Source organism: Panthera onca, chromosome F1 (genome assembly GCF_046562875.1).
Source record: "Panthera onca isolate mPanOnc1 chromosome F1, mPanOnc1 haplotype 2, whole genome shotgun sequence".
In the NCBI taxonomy this organism is placed as follows: Eukaryota; Metazoa; Chordata; class Mammalia; order Carnivora; family Felidae; genus Panthera; species Panthera onca.
This window is the reverse complement of record NC_138355.1, coordinates 44140033-44165643: the sequence shown is the minus strand read 5'-3', so window position 1 is coordinate 44165643 and position 25611 is coordinate 44140033. Positions and strand designations below refer to the sequence as shown.

The 25611-nt window shown below is 43.8% G+C and overlaps 2 protein-coding genes across 3 annotated transcripts in view; both read left to right on the top strand.

The window, feature by feature from the left end:
* KLHL12 (kelch like family member 12) overlaps window positions 1–13745 on the top strand; it is a 34762-nt gene extending 21017 nt beyond the window's left edge. For both annotated transcript variants that reach the window (XM_060644112.3, XM_060644113.3), the window contains exons 7-12: window positions 9097–9203; window positions 10063–10258; window positions 10929–11087; window positions 11394–11492; window positions 11844–12030; window positions 12212–13745. In XM_060644112.3, coding sequence (XP_060500095.2) covers window positions 9097–9203; window positions 10063–10258; window positions 10929–11087; window positions 11394–11492; window positions 11844–12030; window positions 12212–12338 — 875 coding nt within the window. In that variant the 3' untranslated portion in view covers window positions 12339–13745. The remainder of the gene's footprint in view (window positions 1–9096; window positions 9204–10062; window positions 10259–10928; window positions 11088–11393; window positions 11493–11843; window positions 12031–12211) is intronic.
* Window positions 13746–16148: 2403 nt separating this feature from the next.
* RABIF (RAB interacting factor) lies at window positions 16149–23121 on the top strand. The gene is made up of 2 exons (XM_060644120.3): window positions 16149–16422; window positions 22732–23121. The coding sequence occupies exons 1-2, from the start codon at window positions 16297–16299 to the stop codon at window positions 22975–22977; spliced, it is 372 nt and encodes a 123-aa protein (XP_060500103.1). The 5' UTR covers window positions 16149–16296; the 3' UTR covers window positions 22978–23121.
* The last annotated feature ends 2490 nt before the right edge of the window (window positions 23122–25611 follow it).

The following is a 25611-nucleotide window of genomic DNA, read 5'->3' as shown; positions in this document are numbered from 1 at the left end:
ATCTTGCACGTGGTGAACGTGAAGAAAACAATCAGATAGTAATCATTAACTTGTGTGGGTAAGAAGCAAAGGGTCTGGGGGAGCAAGTGGAGTTTGTTAGCAAGATACATTGGCACTAGATGGGAAGTAATTTCCTGCAGGTGATGTAACAAGCTGCTCCTGATCCCATTACAGTATCTTGCTAGCTAACCTTAGGCGCTTTCACCCTGTGGTGGTGACTTTCCACCCTAAGCTTTTTTCTAACCCACTTATGTGAATAGAACCTATTTCCCCCACAGCTTGGGATTCTCTGTCCCTCCCTTCCTCTCTCTCTCTCTCTCTCAAAATAAACTTTTTTTTTTTTTAAAGTGAATACTCTTTATGTCCCATCTGGGAATCTGTACTATAGAAATATTTCCAGGATGGGGTGTCTGGGTGGCTCAGTTGGTTAAGCATCCAGCTTCTGGTGCATCCAACTTCTGTTGAGATCATGATCTCTCTGCTTGTGAGTTAAAGCTCCACATCAGGCTCTGTGCTGACATCTCAGAGCCTGCAGCCTGCTTCGGATTCTGTGTCCCCCTCTCTCTGCCCCTCCCCAGCTCACATTCTGTCTCTCTCTCTCTCTCTCTCTCTCAAAAATAAATAAAACGTTTTTTAAAAATTAAAAAAAAAAAGAAATATTTCCAGGAAAAAAGGGAAACAACCAGAATTCCATCTGAAGAAGAATGAGTGGTTGACTGAATTATAGTACAACTGAAGCATAGAATATTATGAAACTATTAAAAGCATTGAGTCAGACATGTGTAGCTGGACAGAGTAACTGGGTATATACTAAGTTGGGGGTACTTTTCATTGGGGAAAAAAAGGCAAAAACTCCTGTATATGTACTATATATGTATATGTTTTCATGATTATAAACAAAGGATATGTATGCAAGGATAAACACCTTTAACAAGATGGGATTGCAGGGGAATATTTTTACCGTTGCTTTATTTATATACTTCTGTGTTATTACCATGTGTGGTTACCTTTGTTATTTAAAAAATAATAAAAATAGATATTCTTTCAATATTATGTGAGCCAGTATATAGTGGAAATCACCTGGTACAAAGAAAAGACACTTTGCTTCCTTTGATTTCGACTCCCAATGCTATTACTCTAGTAACTTGCTTTTTGAATCTGGACAAGTCCTTTAACTTCTCTGGATTACCATTTCTTCTGTATATCAGGGGAGTTAAATTCAAACCACTGAGGTTCTTTCCAATACAGAAGATAACATTTCTTTTTTGCAGAGCCAGAAGTGTCCCAGAGAGTACTCAATAGCACTTCCTAGCTGCTTGTTAAATTGAACTAAAGCCAATGAAAATTTGTGTGAACCAGCAAACCAGAAGACTTTTTGGAGATACATTTTCTGCATTTCTCTGTACTGGCAGGAGAAGGTGCCCGCCTGCTTAGAGAACTTGCTTATTGCCCTGATCTTGAAAGATTAGGATTCTACATGCCCTTATAATTTTGAGGTTATTTTTCAGAAGTTCCAGAAAAGAAATTCTGAAGCCATTTCCAATTCCCTTTTTTTTTTTTTTTTAATGTTTATTTATTTAGTTTGATAGCAAGAACGAAGAGAGGCAGAGAGACAGGAGAGAGAGAATCCCAAGCAGGCTCCGTGCTGTCAGTGTAGAGCCCTATCAGGGCTCAGACTCATGAACCGTGAGATCATGACCTGAGCCAAAACCAAGAGTTGGCCGCTTAACCAACTGAGCCACCCAGGCACTCCAACTAGATTCTTTTTTTTTTTTTAATTTATTTTTAAGAGCGCACATGCGCACGCGCGTGCACACACACACACACACACACACACACACGAGTGGGGGAAGGGCAGAGAGAGAGGAAGAGAGAGAATCCTGAGCAGGCTCTGCACTGTCAGCTCAGAGCCCGACTCAGGGCTTGATCCCAGAAACTGAGACCATGACCTGAGCCGAACTCAAGACTCGGATGCTTAACCGACTGAGCCACCCACGAGCCCCTCTTCTTATTTTAGCATCTCCTTATCAGCGCCTTAGGAAGTAAATTGTTCCTGCCTATCATGTCTTCTGCCCATCTCTATTCATAGAGGTTGCTAAACCAGCTACCAGGATAACTCTTCTGCATACAGCATAAGGAAATTAAATTTACAGCTACATAAAAATAGCTTGCCAAATCATGTGTGAGGATTCTCTTTTAGTTATTTACCTCTTAGCCATTACTTTCTCACAGAAGACATAATGGAAATTGCAATTCCTAATTTGTCACAGTCTCCTTTTCTGAGCTAAAGATCAATACGTATGGCAGTGTAGTCTCTGAACCGTGTTATTTTAGCAAGCTTGCAGTCTGTCTGCTGTATTCCTCTAACATCACACCACAGCACACACACAACTCCTAATCCCTCCCCCCACAAATAATGACCATGGCATTGTCAAGATGCCTCAGTTTTACTAATGTGCTTTTTCACACTGTTTCTGTCAGGTGTTTTATTGATTGATTGATTGATTATGTATTGATTTTGAGAGAGAGCATGAACCGAGTACGGACAGAGAGGGAGAGATAATCCCAAGCAGGCTCTGTGCTGTCAGCACGGAGCCTGACATGGGGCTCAACTTCACAGACTGTGAGACCATGACCTGAGCCAAAACCAAGAGCAGCCAGGCACCAGCCAGGCACTCCCTGTCAGGTGTTTTAGACCTATCTTCCTCGTTGGAAAGATAAAAATCTAACAAGTCCCTCCCACCCCCATTCATTGGCAAAGAACAAACAGGCTTTTTTCCAGTCAATCCTTAGACTAGCTCTTTTCACATTAGTTAGATTGTTAAAGTAGTGGTCCCCAAGTTAGGGTCCGAAGACATTAGAACACTGGAGTTCTTCCAGGAGAGGAAGACTTTCTAGGCAAAAGCAATACAAGAAACCACAAAGGAAAAGGTAGTGTATTTGACTAAATGAAAATGCGCAACATTATAAGACACATTAGGAAAATAGATTTGCTACAACCACAGCAAAGGGTTAAATTTATTTGTATGTAAAGAGCTCAGTAAAAATGCATGGGAGGAACGCTAAAGACTTGAGTGTTCAGTTTACAGAGGGGGAGGTACAATTGACTACTAAATATAAGGGGGGAAATGCGACATAATCACTAATAGAGTCTTATTAGTAATAAAGTAAGAATTAAAACAATAAATACAATTTTTTGCCTACCATAGCACCAGAGATTAAAAAAAAAAAACAATATCCAGCTACAGAAAGTAGAATGAATTGGCATATATATGAATTGGCCTTATATGTTGGTGGCCATATAAATTGTTTTAAGCCTCAGAAAGTAATTTTATAATTTTTATTAAAAGGTTTTTTTTTTTTTTTTTTAAGTTCATGTTCTTCACTCTAGCAACCTCCCAATGCTGTATTAAGAAAATAACTGGGGGTGCCTGAGTGGCTCAGTTGGTTGAGCATCTGACTTTGGCTCAGGGCATGATTTCACGGCTCCTGGGTTCAAGCCCCATGTCGGGCTCTGTGCTGACAGCTCAGAGCCTGGAACCTGCTTGGGATTCTGTGTCTCCCTCTCTCTCTGCCCCTCCCCTGCTCTCACTCTCTTTCTTTCCCTCTCAAAAATAAATAAACATTAGTTTAAAAAAAAAAAAGAAAAGAACTGGCGGGGCACCTGGGTGGCTCAGTCAGTTAAGCGTCTGACTTTGGCTCGGGTCATGATCTCACAGTTCGTGGGTTCGAGCCCTGCATCAGGCTCTGTGCTGACAACTTAGAGCCTGGTGCCTGCTTCAGGTTCTGTGTCCCCCTCTCTGCCCCACCCATGCTTGTGCTCTTATCTCTCTCTGCCTTTCAAAAATGAGTAAACATTAAAAAAAGAAAGAAAACTGGCATTTCGGGGCACCTGCATGGCTCTGTTGGTTAAGTGAACAAGTCTTGGTTTCAGATCAGGTGATGGTCTCACAGTTCGAGGGATCAAGCCCTGAGTTGGGCTCAGAGCTGACAGTGCAGAGCCTACTTGGGATTCATTTTCTCTCTCTCTCTCTCTGCCTCTCCCCTGCTCACACATGCACTCTGTCTTTCCCTCTCTCAAAAATAAAAATAAACATTTTTTTTTTGGAAAAAAAAAAAAAAGCTACACAGTCTAAATAAAGACTAAACTCCTATCTGTTCAGGGGCGCCTGGGTGGCTCAGTCATTTGAGTGTCCGACTTCAGCTCAGGTCATGATCTCATGCTTTGTGAGTTGAGCCCCACGTTGGGCTCTGTGCTGACAGCTCAGAGCCTGGAGCCTGCTTCGGATTCTGTGCCTCCCTCTCTCCCTACTCCTCCCCTGTTCACACTCTGCCTCTCTCTCTCTCTCTCTCTCTCTCTCAAAAATAAACATTAAAAAAAAAATTAAGATTATATCTGTTCAGTGTGAAAACACTGGTGCTCTCATACTTATCAAAAGCTCTGTTGGTACTTACATGTAACTCCAGCAGTACCAGCAAGTTAATTACTTAGATGCAGCTCGGTAGACAGTGTTTCAAACCACAAGACCTGGGGCGCCTGGGTGGCTTAGTGGGTTAAGCGTCCGACTTGGCTCAGGTCATGATCTCATGGTCCATGAGTTCGAGCCCCACATTGGGCTCTGTGCTGACAGCTCGGAGCCTGGAGCCTGCTTCCGATTCTGTCTGTCTGTCTCTCTCTCTCTCTCTCTCTCTCCCTCCCCCCCCCCCCCCCCCAGCTCATGCTCTGTCTCTCTCTGTCTCAAAAATAAATAAACATTAAAGAAAACAACAAACCCAGGGGTTCCTGGGTGGCTCAGTTGGTTGGGCATCCAACTTCAGCTCAGATCGTGATCTCACAGTCCGTGAGTTTGAGCCCTGTGTTGGGCTCTGTGCTGACGGTTTGGAGCCTGGAGCCTGCTTCAGATTCTGTGTCTCCCTCTCTCTCTGTGCCTCCCCTGCTCATGCTCTGTTTCTCTCTGTCTCAAAAATAAATAAAAACATTTAAAACACACACACACACAAGATCTGTCATGGGAAAATAATGAAGAGTCCTTCATGACAAAGACGTTTGGAACCAATGGTCTAGGACCCCAGGCATTTAGAACCATAAAATCCCTGAGTGCCTCTTGCTGATACATTTGTCCAAGTTCCACTGTAAACATATAGTTCCCAGCATGTTTATGGAGAAACTTTCAGCTAAGAGGAAGCACTGTCAATTTTCTGGGTTTTGTAACATAATCTAAGTATTTCTTACCTGTTTCTATGTCCCATCCTTCAGAAGCTGCCTGAGTGAAATATTATCAAGGAAGTGGTTTTTTCCTCTAGGCTTTTTTTTTTTTTTAAGCATTTGAGGAACTTAGAATTTAATGAAACTCAGAACTCATTTTTATGAGTATGTTCTTTGTTTAAAAATGCCTTTTTTTAAAATACATAATTTGTTGTCAAATTGGTTTCCATACAACACCCAGTGCTCATCCCAACAGGTGCCCTCTGTGCCCATCACCCACTTTCTCCTCTCCCCCATCAGCAACCCTCTCCCACCAACCCTCAGTTTGTTTTCAGTGCTTAAAGAGATGCTTATGGTTTGCCTCCTTCCCTCTCTGTAACTCCCCCCACCCCCCGACCATGGTCTTCTGTTAAGTTTCTCAGGGTCCACATATGAGTGAAAACATATGGTATCTGTTTTGCCTGACTTATTTCATTTAGCATAATACTAGGCTTTTGTTTTCTTTGTTTCTGGGAATTACATAAAGCAACAGGATTACAGCTGAAAATCAGTGGGAATTTTTTAAATGCGCAAAGCATAGAAAATGCCTCTCAGTTGTTGTGGAGTATGTTCATTGTGTTAGCCATACAGATATCATCCACTAGTATCCTATTTACCTACAGAGGGAAACGTGTGTGAATAGAATTGTTTTTGCCTTCTCTATTCAAATCAGAGGGAGAGAAGCAGTACTGTAAGAAAGGGGTAAATAGGGGAATAGTGCTGCCAAGGAAGAAACAAATACTTTGTGGTCCTGGCCTCTTCCAGCTTGAAGGAATTTTATGCACAAATAAAATAAGCATAATATGAAAAGACTCTTTGTTCAAAGGCTTTGATTTTCTGAAAGGAGCTGACTGCTGAGACTTGCTTACTGGCTCACCTTGGAAAAGGGTCCATTTAACTTTATTTGGCAAGTATACAAGACAGGTGTCCTCTTAAATGAGGTTAAACTTCATGGTTTATGTGTGGGATAGTAAGAAAAATTTCAAACATATACAGAAACAAAAATATAATGATTTTCTGTACCCATCACCCAGTTTCAACAGTTATCAACTCATGGCCTATTTTGAAAGAAATCTCAGGATATAATTCCATCCATATATATTATGCTTTTATACGTATCACTGAAAGAAGGAGCTTTTTAAAAATATATCGGGGCTCCTGGGTGGCTCAGTCAGTTAGGTGTCAGACTTCAGCTCAGGTCATGATCTCACCGCTTATGAGTTCGAGCCCCGCATCAGGCTCTGTGCTGACAGTTCAGAGCCTGGAGCCTGCCTGGGTTCTGTGTCTGTCTCTCTCTGCCCCTCCTTCCCTCCTCTCGCCCTCAAAAATATAAATAAACATTAAAAAAAATTTTAGATGTATCTAAAACACCATTATCACCCTTAAACACAACCAGTTCTTTATTTTCATCAGATAAAAATACCTGTTAGTATTTCCCTAGTTTTTGCTTTTGAACACTTAAGTTTCTCCAATCAGGATCCAGACAAGGTCCACATGTTACATTGAGTTCTTGTCTCTCTTTATCTCTTAAAAAAATTTTTTTTAACGCTTGTTTTATTTTTGAGAGACAGACAGAGATTGTGAGAGGGGAAGGGGCAGAGAGGGAGAGAGACACAGAATCTGAAGCAGGCTCCAGGCTCCAAGCCATCAGCACAGAGCCCGATGCGGGGCTTGAACTCACAAACTGTGAGATCATGACCTGAGCTGAAGTCAGCCGCTTAAGCGACTGAGCCACCCAGGCGCCCCTAGTCTCTTTTAATCCATAGGCTTTTCCCTCCTACTTTGGTTTTTCCTTGTAATTTATTTAAGAAACCAAGATGTTGGGCTTCTAGAATTTCCCACATTCTGGATTTTGCTGATTGTATCCATGTAGTGTCATCTAGTGTGTTCTTCTGTCCCCTGTATTATCTGTAAACTGGTGATTACACTAGAATCTTGGTAAGTTTCAAGATTTGGGTTCAGTTTTTTAGGAAGAACACTTCATAGGTGATGGTTGTATACTTCCTATTTAGCATTATAAAGTAGTATTTTTGCTTTCACCTAATGATTACAGCAGCCACTGATGATAATTGTCAGAGCCATTACTTCATCAGGGATGCATCTGTTTTTGGCAGTTTAAAGGTACTCCATTTGTGGGACGCCTGGGTGGCTTAGTTGGTTAAATATTCGACTCTTGATTTGGCCCATGATCTTGCAGTTCGTGGGTTGGAGCCCTGCGCCATCAGCCTGGAGCCTGCTTGGAATTCTCTCTCTCTCCCTTTCTTTTTGCCCCTTCCTTGCTCATGTGTACACACATATTCTCTCTCTCTCTCTCTCTAAATACATTTTTTAAAAAGAAAGAAATGTATTCCATTTACTCTTTAAAGTCCAGTTATTTATAATAGTGCCTTGGGCTCTCAAATGTCTTCCTAGTAATTGAATCATACAAAACGCTCCATTCTTTCCATGCACTTCAGTAGGGCACATTTACAGAGGATTTTCTCAAAAGACTTTGCTCTTTGAAAAGAGGCAAAGGAGGAGATATTTAATACAAGAAGGCTTTACGGGAGAGAGTAAGATATAAAGGACATCAAAATATCTTCTTTGGGAAAACAGAGAAAAAGACTTTCTTTAAAAGCCTGCTGTTATGATGGTGCACCTGGGTGGCTTGGTCAGTTAAGTGTCTGACTCTTGATTTCGGCTCAGGTCATGATCTCACAGTTTGTGGCTTCGAGCCCCACATTGGGCTCTGCACTGACAGTGTGGAGCCTGCTTGGGATTCTGTCTGCCTCTCCCCTGCTCACTCTCTGTCTTTCAAAATAAAGAAACAAACATTTAAGGGGGAAAAAAACCTGTTACGATTCCCTGGCAGTTGTGATGAATTAGTAGGGAACATGGTCATATAGTTGGCTACATTGGAAAAATAAAAGTTCATGGAAGAGAATTTTAAAAATCTATTACTTGGAGGGCACCTGGGTGGCTCAGTAGGTTAAGCGTCTGACTTCGGCTCAGGTCATGATCTCATGGTTCATGAGTTCCAGCCCCGTGTCGGGCTCTGTGCTGACAGCTCAAAGCCTGGAGCCTGCTTCACATTCTGTGTCTCCCTCTGTCTCTGCCCCTCCCCACTCATGCTCTGTCTCCCAAAAATAAAACCATTTTTAAAATTACAAAAAAAAGCCTACCACTTGGTCCTTAAACCACAACTTTCCACTTTCTTGAGACAAGGTTAGTAGGAGAATGTTATTTCCCCATTGCAAAAAACTCCCATTTTGAGTTTTACAGCCTGAGAAGGGCAGGGAGCTCCTTTAGCCCCCTGCCTGCACTTAGAACCTCATTTATTATGTCAGCCAGAGGCATGTAGATAGGTTGGAATGGTGTGGTGTGTTCAAGTTTGCCTTCTGGAGTTTTTTTTAATTTTTTTTTTTTTTAACGTTTATTTATTTTTGAGACAGAGAGAGACAGAGCATGAATGGGGGAGGGTCAGAGAGAGGGAGACACAGAATCTGAAACAGGCTCCGGGCTCTGAGCTGTCAGCACAGGGGCCCGATGCGGGGCTCGAACTCACGGACCGCGAGATCGTGACCTGAGCCGAAGTCGGCGCTCAACCGACTGAGCCACCCAGGCGCCCCTGCCTTCTGGAATTTAATGTTGTCCTGAAATTTTAATTTCAGAGGTCCAGATCCTCAAGAGCTAGAGCCTCAGAAAGAAGTAATTTCCTGTTAGGCAGCCTTATGATGAGCGTCCTATTTCAGATTGCTTCTCTGGGCCACATAAAACAAAATCCTACAACTGTTTCTACTTAGGTTTCCCTATGAGTAGTTTCCCAGCTTGGGATGGTGACGTAACCTATCTTTTTCTCTCTTTGTCCTCAGGAGCCAATGAAGTGCTTCTGGTGGTTGGGGGCTTCGGAAGCCAGCAGTCTCCTATCGACGTGGTAGAGAAATATGACCCCAAGACTCAGGAGTGGAGCTTTTTGCCAGTGAGTAATGGTGGAGCCAGTCATTGGGAAAGAGTTTAAATGTCCTCAGTCCCTGACTCTAGATCATATGTAATCCAGCCCTAAAAGTAGCAAAGCCTAGTAATAGTAAGATGCTCCTTACAATAGTGTCATGTACATGGTAGGTTCAAAATCAATTAATCAAGCCATCGTTACTGACCATTTGATTAGAAGATTAGACTTCAGAAATATCAATGCCCCCCGTTCCAAAAGAGGAGAAATATCAATGGCCCTGTGTGAAATTAAACTTACCTGACCCACCACTATTTCAGCACCTTCCTGAGCTGTCCGTGTAACTCCCAGCATGCTCCATTGTCATGCTCTGTTAAGCTGAACTCTGTTAAATTATGTTAAATTGAACTAATGTTCACTTGAAGTCTGAAGTTTATATCTTTCTCCCTTTGTATGTCTCTGTTTCAGTGCTGGGTGAACAATAATAGTTCTGAGAACATGGAAATCTTTTAATCAGTCCTCCTAACTTTTAGGATATTGGAATCCTGGCCCTTTGATTAGCAGTTGGGGCTACTTTTCTACTTTATAGAAAGATAACAGTCTTTAGCCCAGTGGAACAGGAAGGAATCAGACACTGGATAATGGAAAGACATTAAACTTTTTGGAAGCCTTGGAGAGAGGCAGATGTGGATAAGGGTTGCATCTTTAAAAGCATCACAACAAGCAAGAGGGTTTGGAGGCCACTTGAGGGTGAACTACTGCCCCAGGGGTTCACAGTGACAAGTGAAGAAGGAGAGGTACATAGATAAAAACAGGAAGGTTAGCAGCAGATAAGGCCTAAGATTTGCATGACTGAAATATTTGTACCTCTTCTCTCCTAAATCCGTAGAGCATCACTCGTAAGAGACGTTACGTGGCCTCAGTGTCCCTACATGACCGGATCTATGTAATTGGTGGCTATGATGGCCGTTCCCGCCTTAGTTCGGTGGAATGTCTAGACTACACAGCAGATGAGGATGGGGTCTGGTATTCTGTAGCCCCTATGAATGTCCGACGAGGCCTTGCTGGAGCCACCACCCTAGGAGGTATGCTTGGTGTGCAGGGCAGTGTTTCCGTTTTGTTGGGGCTGGATCAGGGTTCATAACTCTCCTGTTGTCTGGCAGGAGCATGAGGTCAAATACTCCTTTTTGCTTTGGGAAATATTAATGTTACCAAAGCTTTTCAGTATTCATGAATGTTTCAACACTGACCACAGAGTTGGTAAATCAAGTTCCAGTGTGCCGAGTGGAGAATTGGCACTGGTTATATTTTTGCATACTCCACCTTTGAAGTCTTTGAGTGCTTTCAAGGATTCCATCTTACCCCGTTCTTTTTAGATGTCTTAACTCTGATGTCTTCCTTATCTCTAAGACTTAATTGACTTACCTCATGAAAAAACACTTTGTTTTTGTTCCCAAACATTTAAAGGACTTGTGGGGAATTTGTAGGGAGAAGAATGAATAGAAATCTCTCATCCTCGTGGTGCCTGGGTGGCTCACTCAGTTAAGTGCCCGACTCTTGCTGTCGACTCAGGTCATGACCTCACAGTTTGTGAGTTCAGGCCCACATCGGGCTCTGTGCTGACAGCATGGAGCCTGCTGGGGATTTTGGCTCTCCCTCTCTTGCCCCTCCCCCACCTTAAAATAAATAAACATAAAAAACTAAAGAAGAAATCTCTCATCCTCTAATAGTCTGTGATTCATTCATTCTGAGCAGATATGATCTACGTGTCTGGAGGCTTTGATGGAAGTAGGCGTCATACCAGTATGGAGCGGTATGACCCAAACATTGACCAGTGGAGCATGCTGGGAGATATGCAAACTGCCCGGGAGGGTGCTGGACTAGTTGTGGCCAGCGGAGTGATCTACTGCCTAGGTATTCAGTGTGGGAGGCGAAGATGAGGGAGCTCAATGGGTGGGGACCCCTTTTTATCAAAATGAAGTTCATAGACCTTTTTCAACTAAAACCCTAGTCTATCCCAATATCTTTTCTGTTAACTGAGGTTATCTTTCTCATGGAAGCAGAAATTAGGGTACTATCAGATTTTTCTTTGGATTATTGGAACTCTTGAAGGAGAACTGAAACTATAACAATTAGTTGAAACACTCTGAGAGAGGCACACTGGGAATGGGCATGAGGGTTTACCAGTCTGTCTGAAATGGTCTCTGCTTTGGTTTTCAGGAGGATATGATGGCTTGAATATCTTAAATTCAGTTGAGAAATATGATCCCCACACAGGACATTGGACTAATGTTACACCAATGGCCACTAAGCGCTCTGGTAAGACCACTCATATCTAAAGGAGAGGACAGTCGACTGTGCTGACAAATCTTTACATACGCAGTGGTGGTGGAGTCAAAGAGGGTATCAACAAATCCGAGTTGTATTTCTTTCTTCACCGTACACTTCACTCATGTAAAACATAAGTCTGGTTTCATTCTCCTCTTTGCCTGTCTTTTCTCTAAACACAATGAAAATCAAGACAACTAGATTATTCTAAGCCTGTCTGGCTCTAGTCCACATCCCTCAGCTACTCTAGAACTCAGCTGGCCACCAGTGATCATGTTTTGTTTTTAGAATTCTTCTCCTAAGCTTGGTAGTATTGATTTACTATGCCTTTTTCCCCCCAAGGTGCAGGAGTAGCCCTGCTGAATGACCATATTTATGTGGTGGGGGGATTTGATGGTACAGCCCACCTTTCTTCTGTTGAAGCATACAACATTCGCACCGATTCCTGGACAACTGTCACTAGTATGACCACTCCACGATGCTATGTAGGGGCCACAGTGCTTCGCGGGAGACTTTATGCTATTGCGGGGTAAGGATTTGGAAGCCAGGCTAGAGTCGTCGTGCATCCAGGACAACATGATCCATTCCGAATTTTTGGATCGAGACAGGGTTTGGGTTGGGGGAGACATCTCCAGTGGCAAACTTTAATGTAGGACTGTACGGAGAGGAATAGAAAGTTCATTTTCTTCTTTTGCTTCTTCCCCACTCAGATACGATGGGAATTCCCTGCTGAGTAGCATCGAGTGCTATGACCCTATCATCGACAGTTGGGAAGTAGTGACATCCATGGGAACCCAGCGCTGTGATGCTGGCGTGTGTGTTCTTCGAGAGAAGTGACCATCGTTGGAGCGCCATCCAGAGCTAGTGACCAGTCCAAGGGACAGTTTACGGGAGCGTCAAGGATCCTTTCCAGAATATCTATTTCTCACCGTGTGCACAGGGTGATTACAAGCACCAGTGTGGTGATGATTGTACTTATTTGACACACACTCCACTTTGTGCTGGTAGTTCTCTCTGAGGAGGGTGGGTAACAGACACTCAAGGGAAGACAATGCACACTGAATGGATCTGAGAGGCCAGACCATCTCTCCTTGTCCAGAGAGCACTGTCATGTGCTTGGGAGAATCCATATATATGTTGTGCCTCGTGTATTGCAGAGAATTAAGGTGAGTATGACCTACTAGATGTGGACAGCATCCAGCGTATGATTGGAAGGATACCAACTTGAGTAAGCTGGGTAAAATCCAAGTCTTGTTTTCCAGGAATAAATACCTTTCCTAGTCTGCAGGTAACTAGGGGCAGCACAGTTCCGTTCTGGAGGATAATAGAGGGGAAAGCCCCCTATCAAAACTTGGGGGGCTTGGGGAGAGACCTGGCCTTGCCTTAAGGGACAAGGTTGGTGTATCAGAACTGGGTTTAGAATAAGGGAAGTAAACAGAATTTGATGGGATGTGAGTAAACCTAGAACACCGCTGAGGTATAACCTGGAAGACTTCAAAGGGTGTGTTATTGGAAGGATCTTTTAATTTCCCCATGATCTTTCTGGGTGCGCATCTTGGCATTGACAGAGTAAGAATGAACAACTGTTGGGATGAGCAGAGATGGAATAAAGGTGGGAGTTTGGTATGCCTGGGAACAAACTAGAAGTACCTGTGATTTTACAATCGTCTTATTTGCCGCCAGGGCTCATCTCTCCATGGCAAGGTTTGCCTTGAGTCGGTGAGACACTGTCTGTCTGTGTTGACTCAAATACTACTACACTATTATACTTCATTACTATTTATTTGGGGGTGGGGTGGGGGTGGCAGCAGCGTAGAAATTCAGCTACCTGATTACTGCCCTGTTCTTTTAAGGGCACACTTCTGCTAAGGAGTGGTTTTTACTGCTGTGTTTGGTACAATTAGTCCTTTTCCTACTATGAGGTTCCCTGACCTGTCCTTAGAGTGGATTTTATTCTTCCTGGGACAGAATAATCAAGGCAACCAAAACTCTTTTGTTAGTTCCAGTACTTGGTACCACCATTTCTGAATTTCTGAGCCACTATTCAAGGCTCCCCTGTGTTACGGAGTGAAATTCTTGGCTTTGTGGGTATTGGGAGTGTGGGGATGTGGTAACCTAAACAAGGATGCACTTTCCCTTTATTCTAAAATTCCATTTTTTTCCTCTTTCCCCGAGTTGTATTGGCGTAAAGAGTTCATTTCCTTTGTATTTTTTTAAGAAAATATTAAAAATCAGTGGTCTCAAGTGCCTATAAGAGAGTTTGTGGCTAACCAACACTGTCTTGCAGATACTTGGGGAGGGGTGGGGGGGACCAGGCAGAGATCAGCTGTATGATCCTGTCTCTTCAACCTCTTCACCTTATGTGTTTGCCAACTGGCCCTACTATGTTTCTTTGCTAGACGTGGGTAAGAGGTGGCCCCTTTACCCTTGTGGAGCTTCTCAGCAGTAAAATATTTACGTGAATTTGTGTATTTATTGACTCCTCTCACACTGGGAGTTTACTTGAAAAGCAAACAGAATAAAGAGGAGTCAATCTTGAGCTCACTTAGTACCCACTTGAATTTTAGGGTCTTTAGTCACTCCATTCCTTTCTCTGTTTGCTTTGATTTATGGCACCTGATGTAAACAGCCATGCGGAAGGCCTGCACAACTGCAGAAATCCTGACATTCCCAGAGCGAAGGGAAGGGGGAGCCAAAGAGGAAGTTATTTTCACTAAAGAAGCCCTGCCAACCTTTCCTCAGCAGATGGATTGTGCCTGCTGATCAGACCACAGCTATGAAACATATGACTCATCCTTTCTCAGGAAGAGATCCAGGGGAGGTGGAAAAGTGGGGGTTCAGAACTGATGCCTCCTAAACTATCTTTACTGCTGACTTAAGAGTTCTTATATGGCAGCCACAACTGAATATTCTGCATAAAACATCTAAAACTCATTGCTGTCTTTCCACTCTTCCAATCTTGCATACTCTTCTCATACACCTACACAGAGGTATGCCTGATATGGGGGTTCCTCCTGTTTTTCTAGCTCTCTTCGCTGGCAACCAGCCACTTAGTTATCCCACCTCGGAAAACTCATTTATCTTGTGTTACCCCCATTACAATACAGACATGCAATTCATTTCTGGCTTGTACATGACATTATCTTTAATAGTTCCAAATATATTCTTATAACTGTATTCCCTCTGCTACCACTTAGTTCAAGCCTTTATCTCTTACACAGACTCATGGAGTAATAGCCTCCTGATAGCCTCACCTCTGCTCTTTTCCTGTCTTCCAGTCTAGCCCCTCCATTTAGTTATCAATGTTCTTCCTCAATTACATGTAGCATCATTATAGTGCCTAACATACAGCAAATTTTCAGTGAATATTGGAACAGTTACTTCTGGCCTAAAATTCCATAGATTCCCATTTCCCACATTATGAAGTTCAAATTCCTTAGCATGGCTTTAGACCCATGGTGCTCTGGGCCCACTCTACCATTCTGATCTCCCCCCCCACCCCCCCACTGTTTTCTCTTCCCTCAGGTGTAATGTCCTTCAGTGGACTACTAACCATTCTTAAGTGTGTTCTCACCTTTGTTCATGTATTATACTGTTCTTCTGACATAGTCTTGCTTTTCAGACAAAATCCTAGTCACATTTTGACGCCTAATTAAAATGTCACCTAGGTAAAGCCTTTTCTAACTCCCCAGATGGAATTATTCCCTATTCCTGGCTTCCATTCACTTTGTTCCCATGGTTGTCTTTATCACATGTCATTTGTTTTGGGTATGTCTTCCTGTTTAGACTGTGTGCTCAAATACAAAGTGCCTATTATCATTGTATCCTCAGGGTCTAGTTATATTACATAATTACTAAATGTTGAATTACTGAAGGACAAAGAGGAAGAAGAAAAACCTGCAGATGGGGATGATGGGTAGATTAGACATTACCTATTTAAGTAACTTGGTTCCCCTTCATATTCTGCTTCCCTTGTCATTTCAGGATATCCATGGCCTAATGCACTAGAACTGATAAGCTAGAGATCTAAAGATCAATCTAATGGAGTGAAAAGTATAATGACGAAGGACAGTGGCTTTAGAGCCAGGCCTGGATCTATGGACCCTGGAAACTAGCCTCTGATCTTGACCTTCCTCAGTTGTGCACTGGGAGTAATCAGTGACAACCACATAAGGGAATTGTGATGATTCAATAGGTTTGTGTCTAAAGCACTCAAACACGGTATTTGCCACATAGTAAATAGTTGCAATGATTAGAACAGATAGCAATTAAAGTCTGGAAGCATCTTTTTCCAACACCAAAAAGGTACATGTCCCTTTAAGTAGTCTCTTGTTGAAGTAACTAATGTAGATAAAACTTGCTGATGTATATAGCCTGGCCCAGATTCCCTTCACATTGCCTCCAGAAATGTTCCCGTTTATTCAGAAGACCAAAGTCAAATCTCAGCAAACTACATGGTATGGTCAGCTTTAATGGCTTATTTACCCAGATTTTACTCAATATTTAAGGGAAGCCCAAAGACCAGGTGAGTATGAAGAGAGAGGATTTGTCACGTCCCAGTGAGTGACCCTGTCACAAAGCCAGCGGACACCTAACCACTCAAGTAATGAATGAGGCGCTTGCGCAGTAGAACCCAGAGCGAGCGAGGGGGGAAGGACGCATGCGCAGAGGGGGGCGGGTAGTGACCGTGCGCTCCCCACCCCGTCTCTGAAAGCCGCGCCCGCGCAGTTCCGAAAAAGCCCGCAGAGATAGCGCCTGCGCGGTCGTGGCCGAGGAAGCTGTGGCGGTAGCGGCGATGGAACCAGCTGAGCCGCTGAACGAGTTAGTGTCAGCCGAGGGCCGAAACCGGAAGGCGGTGCTGTGCCAACGCTGTGGCTCCCGAGTGCTGCAGCCAGGGACCGCTCTCTTCTCCCGCCGACAGGTAGGGAGGCAGGTTGGAGGCGGTTCACCCCCGCACGCTTTCCCAGGGGGCCGAGGTGGCTCGTGTCCCAGACCCCGCGCGCGTTTCCGGAGGCCGCGCCCCTCGTCGCGTCCAGGCTCCGCCTGAGGCTGCCCCCGCCGGAGTTGGGCGGCGGGAGCGCTGCCGGGACCCGGCCCCTGGCCCCCGGCCCCCGGCCCCCAGCCCCAGCCCCAGCCCCAGCCCCGCCCTAGGTCTGGGCCGGCTAGTCACCCGGTCGCCGCGGGCGCGGGGCGCGCTGGACGCTGCTCCTCCGCGTGCGGTGCAGGGCTGCGGCAAGGCGCCGGCTTCCTAGGGCCCGGCGCCTCGGGACACGGGCAGCCCTTCCAGCTCCACCCTGCGGACTGGCCCGCATCACACCGCTCTCACCGGTGTCCTTTCTGATGGGCTCCTCGCCGCCCCAAAAAGAGCTCCAGAACCGACTTTAGTGTAGGGGATGTGACAGATGACTCTCGTAACCTACACGCTTTACCAAGGTACTGGGTGGAACGCAGTTTCTCCAACGAATCAGATTTCCAGTGGGACAGACCGCTCAAGTCCTGAAATCATTTTTGAAGGGAGATTTCATTTTTATTTTAATCTTTTATTTCCTTCAAGTTAGATATTTTTATATTCTTCATGCTGCCATCACCCCAAAAGGGGAAAGTTGAAAACATTTTTTTTTTTTTATTTTACTAAACTTTTTCTTGAGGGGTAACAGTAACCTCAGGAAAGTGCAAAGTGTAATCTCATTTCAGCCATGTGCATACCCTCACTCAAAATTGTCTCCAAAAATATGCTGTGTCCTCATGACCTATCATATTGGGAATTAGGTTTCAACATAAGAATTTGGGAGGAACACAGTCTATAACAGGGTGCTACTGGCATCTAGTAAGGTAGAAGCCAGGGATGCGGCTTAGCATCCTGCAATGCATTAGACAGCAACCCCCGTCCCCTGGTCCTGCAACAGACTTCTTCTCCATCCCAGGAGGTCAGCAGTACCAAGACGGAAATCATGGCCTAAAGACTGCAAAGCACACTCACATCTAAAATCTCAGTTGATCTTATGAAATTATTAGTATTTCTACCACTGGCCTATGAGGTCCTAGATCCTATCCACTTCTGTATCTCCTACACTTAGATTGTGCCCATAAGTAAGAACTTAATAGATACTTAGATGTAAGTAAATCAGTGAACAAAAGCTATTAGCCCAGTGTAAATAATGGGTTAGCATGGGTGGAATGGATTAATATGTCACTGTTGGTGCAGCATGTGTTAAAAAGGCCTATAATTGGTTTCCCATATAAAACGTTCATACCCTTTAGCTCGGTACTTCTTGAAATCTTACCTGAAGTCTGTGACTGAGGAATTTATAATGAAGCTGAACAGAGGTGGAGGGGACAGCAGTGTGATGTTTCAGTGTTGTTAGAGAAAGCGCAGTATGTGTGAAGAACTGCAAAGTTCAACTTGGCGGGGCCTAGCTAGACAGTTCTCATTTGGGGTCTTTCATGTGCAGTCAGAAGGGTCATTTGAAACGCTCTCTACCGTCACGTGTCTGCTTGTGGCCTGGGAAGACTCAGACACCTGAGCACTGAAATAGGCTCTGGGGGCACGTTGGTCTTTCGGTGGCTCTCTCCCCAAGGTCTCTCCATGTGATGCCTGGAGGGTACCTGGAGGTATTCAGAGTAGCTGGAATTCTCATATAGTAGCTGAAGGCTCCTAGAGCAAGTGTACCCAGAGAAACCAGCCAAAACGGCATGGCCTTTTCTGACCTAGCCTGTCACTTCCACCGCACTTGATTCCATTGAGGCCGTCACGGTGGCTCGCCCAGACCCAAGGTGAGAGACGTGGAGTCTATGTCTTGGAACGATTATCAAATAATTTGTGGACATGTTTTAAAACCACCACAAGGGGCGCCTGGTGGCTCAGTCGGTTGGGCATCTGACTTCAGCTCAGGTCGTGATCTCGCAGTCCGTGGGTTCGAGCCCCACATCTGGCTCTGTGCTGATGGGGAGCAAGGGGGGGTGGGGGTGGGGCTGCCTGAGATTCTCTGCTCCTCCCCTGCTGGCTTGCTCTCTCTCTCTCTCTCTCTCTCTCTCTCTCTCTCCCCCCCCCCCCCCTTCCCCCCCTCCCTCTGCCTCTCTCTCTCCCTTTCACATTCGATTTTGGCTCAGGTCATGACCTCACAGTTTGTGGGTTCAAGCCCCACATCGGGCTCTGTGCTGACAGCACAAAGCCTGCTTGGGGTTCTCCTCTCCCTCTCTTTCTGCCCCTCCCCCGCTCACTCACTTGCACACATGAACTCTCTCAGAAAAAATAAGTAAACTTAAAAAAATAAAGGGTACTGTTAACAGTTATTGAAAAAGCAAAGAGTTCCACTGAGAATCTCACCGAGTTGTGGTATTCTACTTATCTCTGAGGAGCCAGTCCAGGCTTAGGGTACAGCCTGGAGTCCGGAGTAGTTAACCCACCTGGTCAGGGATGGAACTGGCAACTTTGTCCCCCAACCGGCTGACCTAGCAGCCTCAAATTAGGCATTAATTCCTTGATTTTCACCCCAGTAGTCTATCTAGAAAGCCTAATTCTATTCTAAATGTTACATTCCAAAACTTGACCCTGCAATAGCTCTGGGCACTGCAGTGAATGGGTTGACTTCCATACACCTACACATACAGTGTGCATATATGTAGGTCTAGTCTTGTGGATCTGACGTACGGGATTTCAATAAAAATGGGAATGTTGAGAAAGAGAGGGACCAGCACCCAGTAGGACCCCTTGAATGAATGGTTAATAGTATTTCCCTTAAATCACTAATCAAGACTGCTGAGGCACTGTTTTGCATTATAAATGGGAACTGTGGGAAGGAAGCTGGTTCTCCTTTGTTGGATGTGTCCTAAGGGCTAATGCTTAGCAAGTCTTTTTCTCCCCTTAACATTTCACTCCCCTTACATTTAGTTAAGATGTTGATTTCACACCTACAATATGGCCCAGAAATATTTTTAGGGAAATTTAGGCCCACAGAAAGCTACCGCTAGGATTGGAATCCAGGTTTCCTGGTTTCTGAATTTTGATTCCTCTTCGCCTCTGCTTGTTCCAGTTTTTCACTTAGTGTAAAACAAAGCATTTGGGGGTTCATTTAAACATCAGATGGGCAAAAAGAGTGACTGGAATGACAGTGTAACAGGAGGAGGAACTGTTTTATTTTATGATGTCCTCAGCTGATGTCTCAGGTGACACAGCGCAGGGTACTGCACAGATACCTGTTTTAGTAAACCAGGTGCTCGGAAGATGGGGAGTAAAAAAGCTCTGGATCAGTGCTCCCTCCTCCCTATTAGGGACACCTACTGGCTACAGTATGGCCAGAAGTGCAAACTCTGGGGTATTTAATACATGGTAGCATCTCTTGTGATTCCCTAACTAGCATTCAAGGAGAGGCTTCCTCATCCCTACCAAAGCATTTCCCTTTTATTTTGGAATAATGTCAGTCCAGTTAGGGTTTGTTTTTGTTTTTGTTTTGTTTTTTTAATTAAAAAAATTGGTGCAGGGGGAAGGGCCTGGGTCGGCTCAGTCAGTTAAGCATCCAACTGTATCTCAGCTGAGGTCTTGATTTCAGGGTCATGAGTTCAAGCCTCACATTGGGCTCCACGCTTGGTCGTGAATCCTACTTAAAAAAAAACAAAAACATCAAAAAATAATTTTTTTTTTTTTTTTGCTTTTATTTTGATTGCTAATGCCAGACTAGCTCACTGAGGCCATCCTATGTTATTAGAGTTTGGGGTTGCATTAGAAACATAACATGGGTGCAGAGAAAGAGGAACCCTTTTACACTGCTGGTGGGAATGTAAACTGGTGCAGCCAGTCTGGAAAACAGTATGGAGGTTTCTCCAAAAATTAAAAATAGAACTACCCTATTACCCAGCAATTGCACTACTAGGCATTTATTCAAAGGATACAAAAATGCTGATTCAAAGGGGCACTTGCACCCCAATGTTTATAGCAGCACTATCACAATAGCCAAATTATGGAAAGATCCCAGATGTCCATTGACTGACAAATGGATAAAGAAGATGTGGGGTGTGTGTGTGTGTGTGTGTGTGTGTGTGTGTGTGTGTGTGTGGAATATTACTGAGCAATCAAAAAGAATGAAATCTTGCCATTTGCAACAATGTAGATGGAACTAGAATGCATTATGCTAAGCGAGATAAGTCAGTCAGAGAAAGACAAATATCATATGATTTCACACATGTGTGGAATTCAAGAAACAAAACAGATGAACACGGGGGAAGGGAAGTGAAAAGATAAAAACAGGGAGACAAACCATAAGAGACTCTTAAATACAGAGAACAACTGAGGGTTGCTGGTGGGGTGTCGGGGGGGGGGGATGGGCTAAATGGACAATGGGTATTAAGGAATGCACTTGTTGGGATGAGCACTTGGTTTTATGTATAAGTGATAAATCACTAGATTCTATTCCTGAAACCATTAATACGCTATATGTTAACAAACTTGGATTTAAATTTAAAAAAAAAATGATAGTAGGTACGTTGAAATTTAATGCCAGAGGGGAAAAAAAAGTAAATTGTTACCTATGAAGAAAAAACTTACGAGAAAGAAACAGCCATAGACTACTGCTTGGCTTTGTAGCAAATATTTTCATAGTCATAATAAAGTAAGAACTGAAAAGTGTTTCATAGGGTGGAAAATAAGTGTATTGGCAGTAGCCATGACGATGAGAGCAGAGGAGTAACAAGCTTTGCTGTATGTATCTTGCAGTACTGTGGGGCTGCTAAAGGTGTGTGAACTAACCATATGGAAGAAATTAAAGGGTGTGTGTGTGTGTGTACATACATGCGCGTGTGCCAGAGGCTTTCTCGTAGTGATTGGGAAGGCATGTTGATTTGTGGGTACAAGGATCCTTGGGATGCTATTCCGAATTCTAGAACTAGATTTTCCTTGTTAATGTTCTTTTGTAAGATAAATCCAGCACATACCTTACAGTGATGGAATAGAGCAAAGCCAGGTATCCTGTACTTACTCTTTTGACAAATTTTTGAGTTCCTGCTCTATACCAGTTATTACTCTAGGCACTGGGGATATAGTAGTGAACAGGAAAGGTAAGCTCCTTCCTTTCCTGGGGCTTACATTTTAGTGGAGGGAGACCCACGGTAAATAAGCCAATACATTAAGTTCAGAGAATGGTAAGTAGAAAATAAAGAGGTAGTGGCATAAGGAGACTTTGGGGGTGATGAATATGCTTGGTGTCTTGCTGGTAATGATTTATGGGTAGATGTCTGGGCCAAAATGTTTCAAATTGTATACTTTAAGTATTGTGCAGTATATGTGTCAACTATACCTCAGTAAAGCCATATAAAAAAATATAGGGACGCTTGGGTGGCTCCGTTGGTTAAGTGACCAGCTCTTGGTTTCAGCTTAGGTCATCATCTCACGCTTCGTGAGTTCAAGCCCCACGATTGGTCTCCATGCTGACAGTGTGGAGCCTGCTTGAGATTCTCTCTCTTCTCCCGCCCTCTCCCACTCGATCTCGCTCTCAAAATAGTTAAGTAAACTTTGAAAAGTATAAAATAAAACATAGTGGGCAGTATGGGAAGCTAATTCAGATTGTTTGGTTAGAGAAGACCTCCCGAAGAGGTTACGTTTGAGCTGAAATTCACGAAGGAACCGGCCTTGCCAGGATCTGAGGGCAGAGCACACTTACCCTGTTTGAAGAAGGCAAGGCCAGTGTGGCTGGAGGGAGATTAGGAACAGGCAGGGCCTTGGGGCGCCTGGGTGGCGCAGTCGGTTAAGCGTCTGACTTCAGCCAGGTCACGATCTCGCGGTCCCTGAGTTCGAGCCCCGCGTCAGGCTCTGGGCTGATGGCTCGGAGCCTGGAGCCTGTTTCCGATTCTGTGTCTCCCTCTCTCTCTGCCCCTCCCCCATTCATGCTCTGTCTCTCTCTGTCCCAAAAATAAATAAAAAACGTTGAAAAAAAAAATTAAAAAAAAAAAAAAAAAAAAAAAAAAAAGGAACAGGCAGGGCCTTATGGATCATGGTAAGGATAGCAGTGAAGCCAGTTGAAAACGGCATGTTACCTCTTTAACGCCTCGTAAGAATCAGGGCACGGACTAGAGGCAACAGAGTAGCTGCCCAGCATCCTCATCCGTCAATGATCGGGCTCCTCATTTTGTTTTCATTCCGAGAAAGTGCTAGGGAGCAGTGTAATGTGTGAGTGGAATGGGGGTGATGACGTGACTGGCCAGTCAGCTCTTGCATTCTTTGTGTTCTTTTCCACTGCAGCTTTTCCTTCCCTCCATGAGAAAGAAACCAGCTCTGGCTGATGGCAGCAATCCTGACGGCGAGCTTCTCCAGGAGCACTGGCTGGTTGATGACATGTTCATCTTTGAGAACGTGGGCTTCACCAAGGACGTGGGCAACATCAAGTTTCTGGTGTGCGCAGACTGTGAAATCGGACCAATTGGCTGGCATTGCCTAGATGACAAGAACAGTTTCTATGTGGCCTTGGAACGGGTTTCCCATGAGTAACTGAGGGGAGGGGGACTCAGCTCCACTCCCAGCTCTAAAGGCTCCTCCCCTCAAGAACTGGCATTTAACCTGATGTAATTGCCCTGCTGCCGCCTTCTCGGTACTAATGTAAATTATGAGTATCAACATGTCCGGTTGAACAGAGGGCTAATCCTGCTTCCTTAAAGCCTCAAGTGCATGCCTCATGCATCACTCATCCTGCATCCCAACATCTCCTAACCTTCCTTTTCCCCCAGTTGCAGGACACTGGGACACGGCCACAAATGTGCTCTCAACCCTGGCATCCTGCCCCGGGCTCCCTGACCCTGGGCTCCCTTGTTTCGTGTTCTGTAACAGCAGCATTCATCCTGTTGTCCAAGATGACACATGACAGCTGATGCCCGTGCTGATAGCTGAAACTCCACCTTTTTCTCTCTCATTCAAGAAAGCATACAAGTGTCTGCGAGTGACTTGGTTGTATGGCTAACTGTATCTACAGTAATTTATTCTTTTTAAAAGTGTAGCATTTACAGACATTAGTATTTAAACTACTAATCAGAAACACATTACTTTGGACACCCCTCTAATACCATGTTTGACAGCTGAGCCTCTAGGCCGATAGTGACTTTTTATTGTGAAGATGAATATGGCCCCTCTTCCCCTCAAATCTTGATATGGCTTCTCTTTATATTAGCCTGTGAGTTGAGAATCAGATTTTCAACCCTATCTGGCAGCCACCCCAAGGAAAACTCAGCCCTGGCTTAGAATCACAGTGGAGGATGTGGGATATAGGAGGGACAGGCCTTTGCCATATTATACATGACTTTATAGGTTTGCCTTATTTGGACAAGTAACTTTTCCTTTGTTCTTAGCAAAGGAATCCATCTATCTAATGGGTAGTGTCGTCATTTACCGAACCTACTAAGCATGGTCCTCACAGAGTTTTGGTTCATTTGGAATGTCTGTACCAACCCAGAACAAACTTTCCATCCAAATGCCACTATTTCTATAGCTGTAGCGTTGCTCTAATAGTTCAGTGTTAGCAGACTTGTTTAACTCTTCAATATGATTGTCAGTTCTGTCCTCTCTCTTCTGAAGTGACTCAACTTTAGAAGGAGTCTCTCTGACCAGATCTCGGGCATCCTCCCATCAGCCCTACCTGGAAGATGGAGGAGACCCTAGAATCGACATAAGGACTAAACGGAAACCTTCCAGTTTAGAGCCCATCCTTCTGTATCTGTTTTCTGCTTGCTTCCGCCTTCTTTCTCCCCAGAACTTTTCTAAGGGCTCCCCAACTAAAGTGTGGGCCTTGGGCATGGTTTTGCAACCAACCTACTCCTCTAGAAAGGTGGCTTCCTTCCCCAGTCATAGCCTCGGTGAGATCTAGTTGAAAATGAGAGAACAGTTTTCTAGACAGTCAAAGGTCCATGATTACGGCATGTGCAGAAAAACAACTGTGAGAATTACCCACTCAGGTCCGAAGGAACAAAACCAGGTAGATGCCTCTGGGGGCATGTCGCCCCTCCTGCCACAAGCCAAAACCTAAGCAAGGCAGTTTTTTAAATTAGGCTTTCACTTTTCTTTCCTTTTTTAATCACAGAAATAGTACACATTTGTTGCAGATAAATACAAAAATGGGTATAAAGATTTTTTTAATCACTCCTATTTCCACCATCCAGAGATTGCCTATGGTAATGTGGTATATATCCTCAGTGTTTTTCTATATGTATATATAAACATGTATGGTTTTTAAAAACAGATATGAGATCATACTGTGCTCTTTTATAACTTGCCTTTTCCATTTAACAAAATACTGACTTCCCATTTTAACAGATAACCGTCCATGGCCACCCTTGTTTTTAGTATTCCATTGTCATTTCTGTAATCTATTTAAACAATCCCCTATTAGTCTCCAGTTTCTTATAAACGGTGTGATACAACATACAACTTTAAAGTTAAATCTGTATACACATTCGTAATTATTTCCTTGGCATACATTATTAGAAGCAGAATTGCAAGGTTTGCATGTTTTCAAGGATTTGGTCTATTGACACATACTCTTCAGAAACAGCTGTAATTCACCCCCCTCCAGCAGTGTAAAAGAGCACTCATTTCTCTGAAACCTTCCTAACACGGGGTATTATGAAAAAGATATTTTGCCACTTTAATAGAAAAAGTAGTATCTCATGTTTTAATTTGCATTTCTTGTATTTTTAATGAAATTTTTAGATACTGATCATTTGTATTTTTTTTTTTTTTTAAGAAAATTGTCAAACGTTACCACAGTAGCCAAAAATATCAAATTGTTATTCTGCCTTTTCGGTATAATTTGAAAGGAATAAAGGCATTGAAACAGTAGAAATTAGATTCCTGTATGTCCTTGGGAAGAATACACAATTTGAAAAAGCAGAGGAGAGCTGAAAACTGAACCTCAGGCTTTATTGTGAGGTCTGTCAACTAATTAATTGATCACTTAGTGTCTGCTATAAAATGGGAATGTCATCTCTTTGGTCCCTCACACATAATAGGCTCTCAGTAAAGACTTGGGAAATCCGTTAATCGCTTTATCATAGGTAGATGGAAGTAACCCATGCTTGCTGCTAGGAGTTTAGACACCTGCAGTTCCTGTTAGAGCAAAGGATTTTTCCAAGGCCT

What these genes read in the sequence shown, in the direction of transcription:
- RABIF (XM_060644120.3), top strand. Translation starts at nt 16,297, where the DNA reads ATGGAACCAGCTGAGCCGCTGAACGAGTTAGTGTCAGCCGAGGGCCGA. An exon ending in CTCTCTTCTCCCGCCGACAG is followed by an intron (nt 16,423 to 22,731) that starts GTAGGGAGGCAG and finishes TTTCCACTGCAG; the next exon opens with CTTTTCCTTCCCTCCATGAG.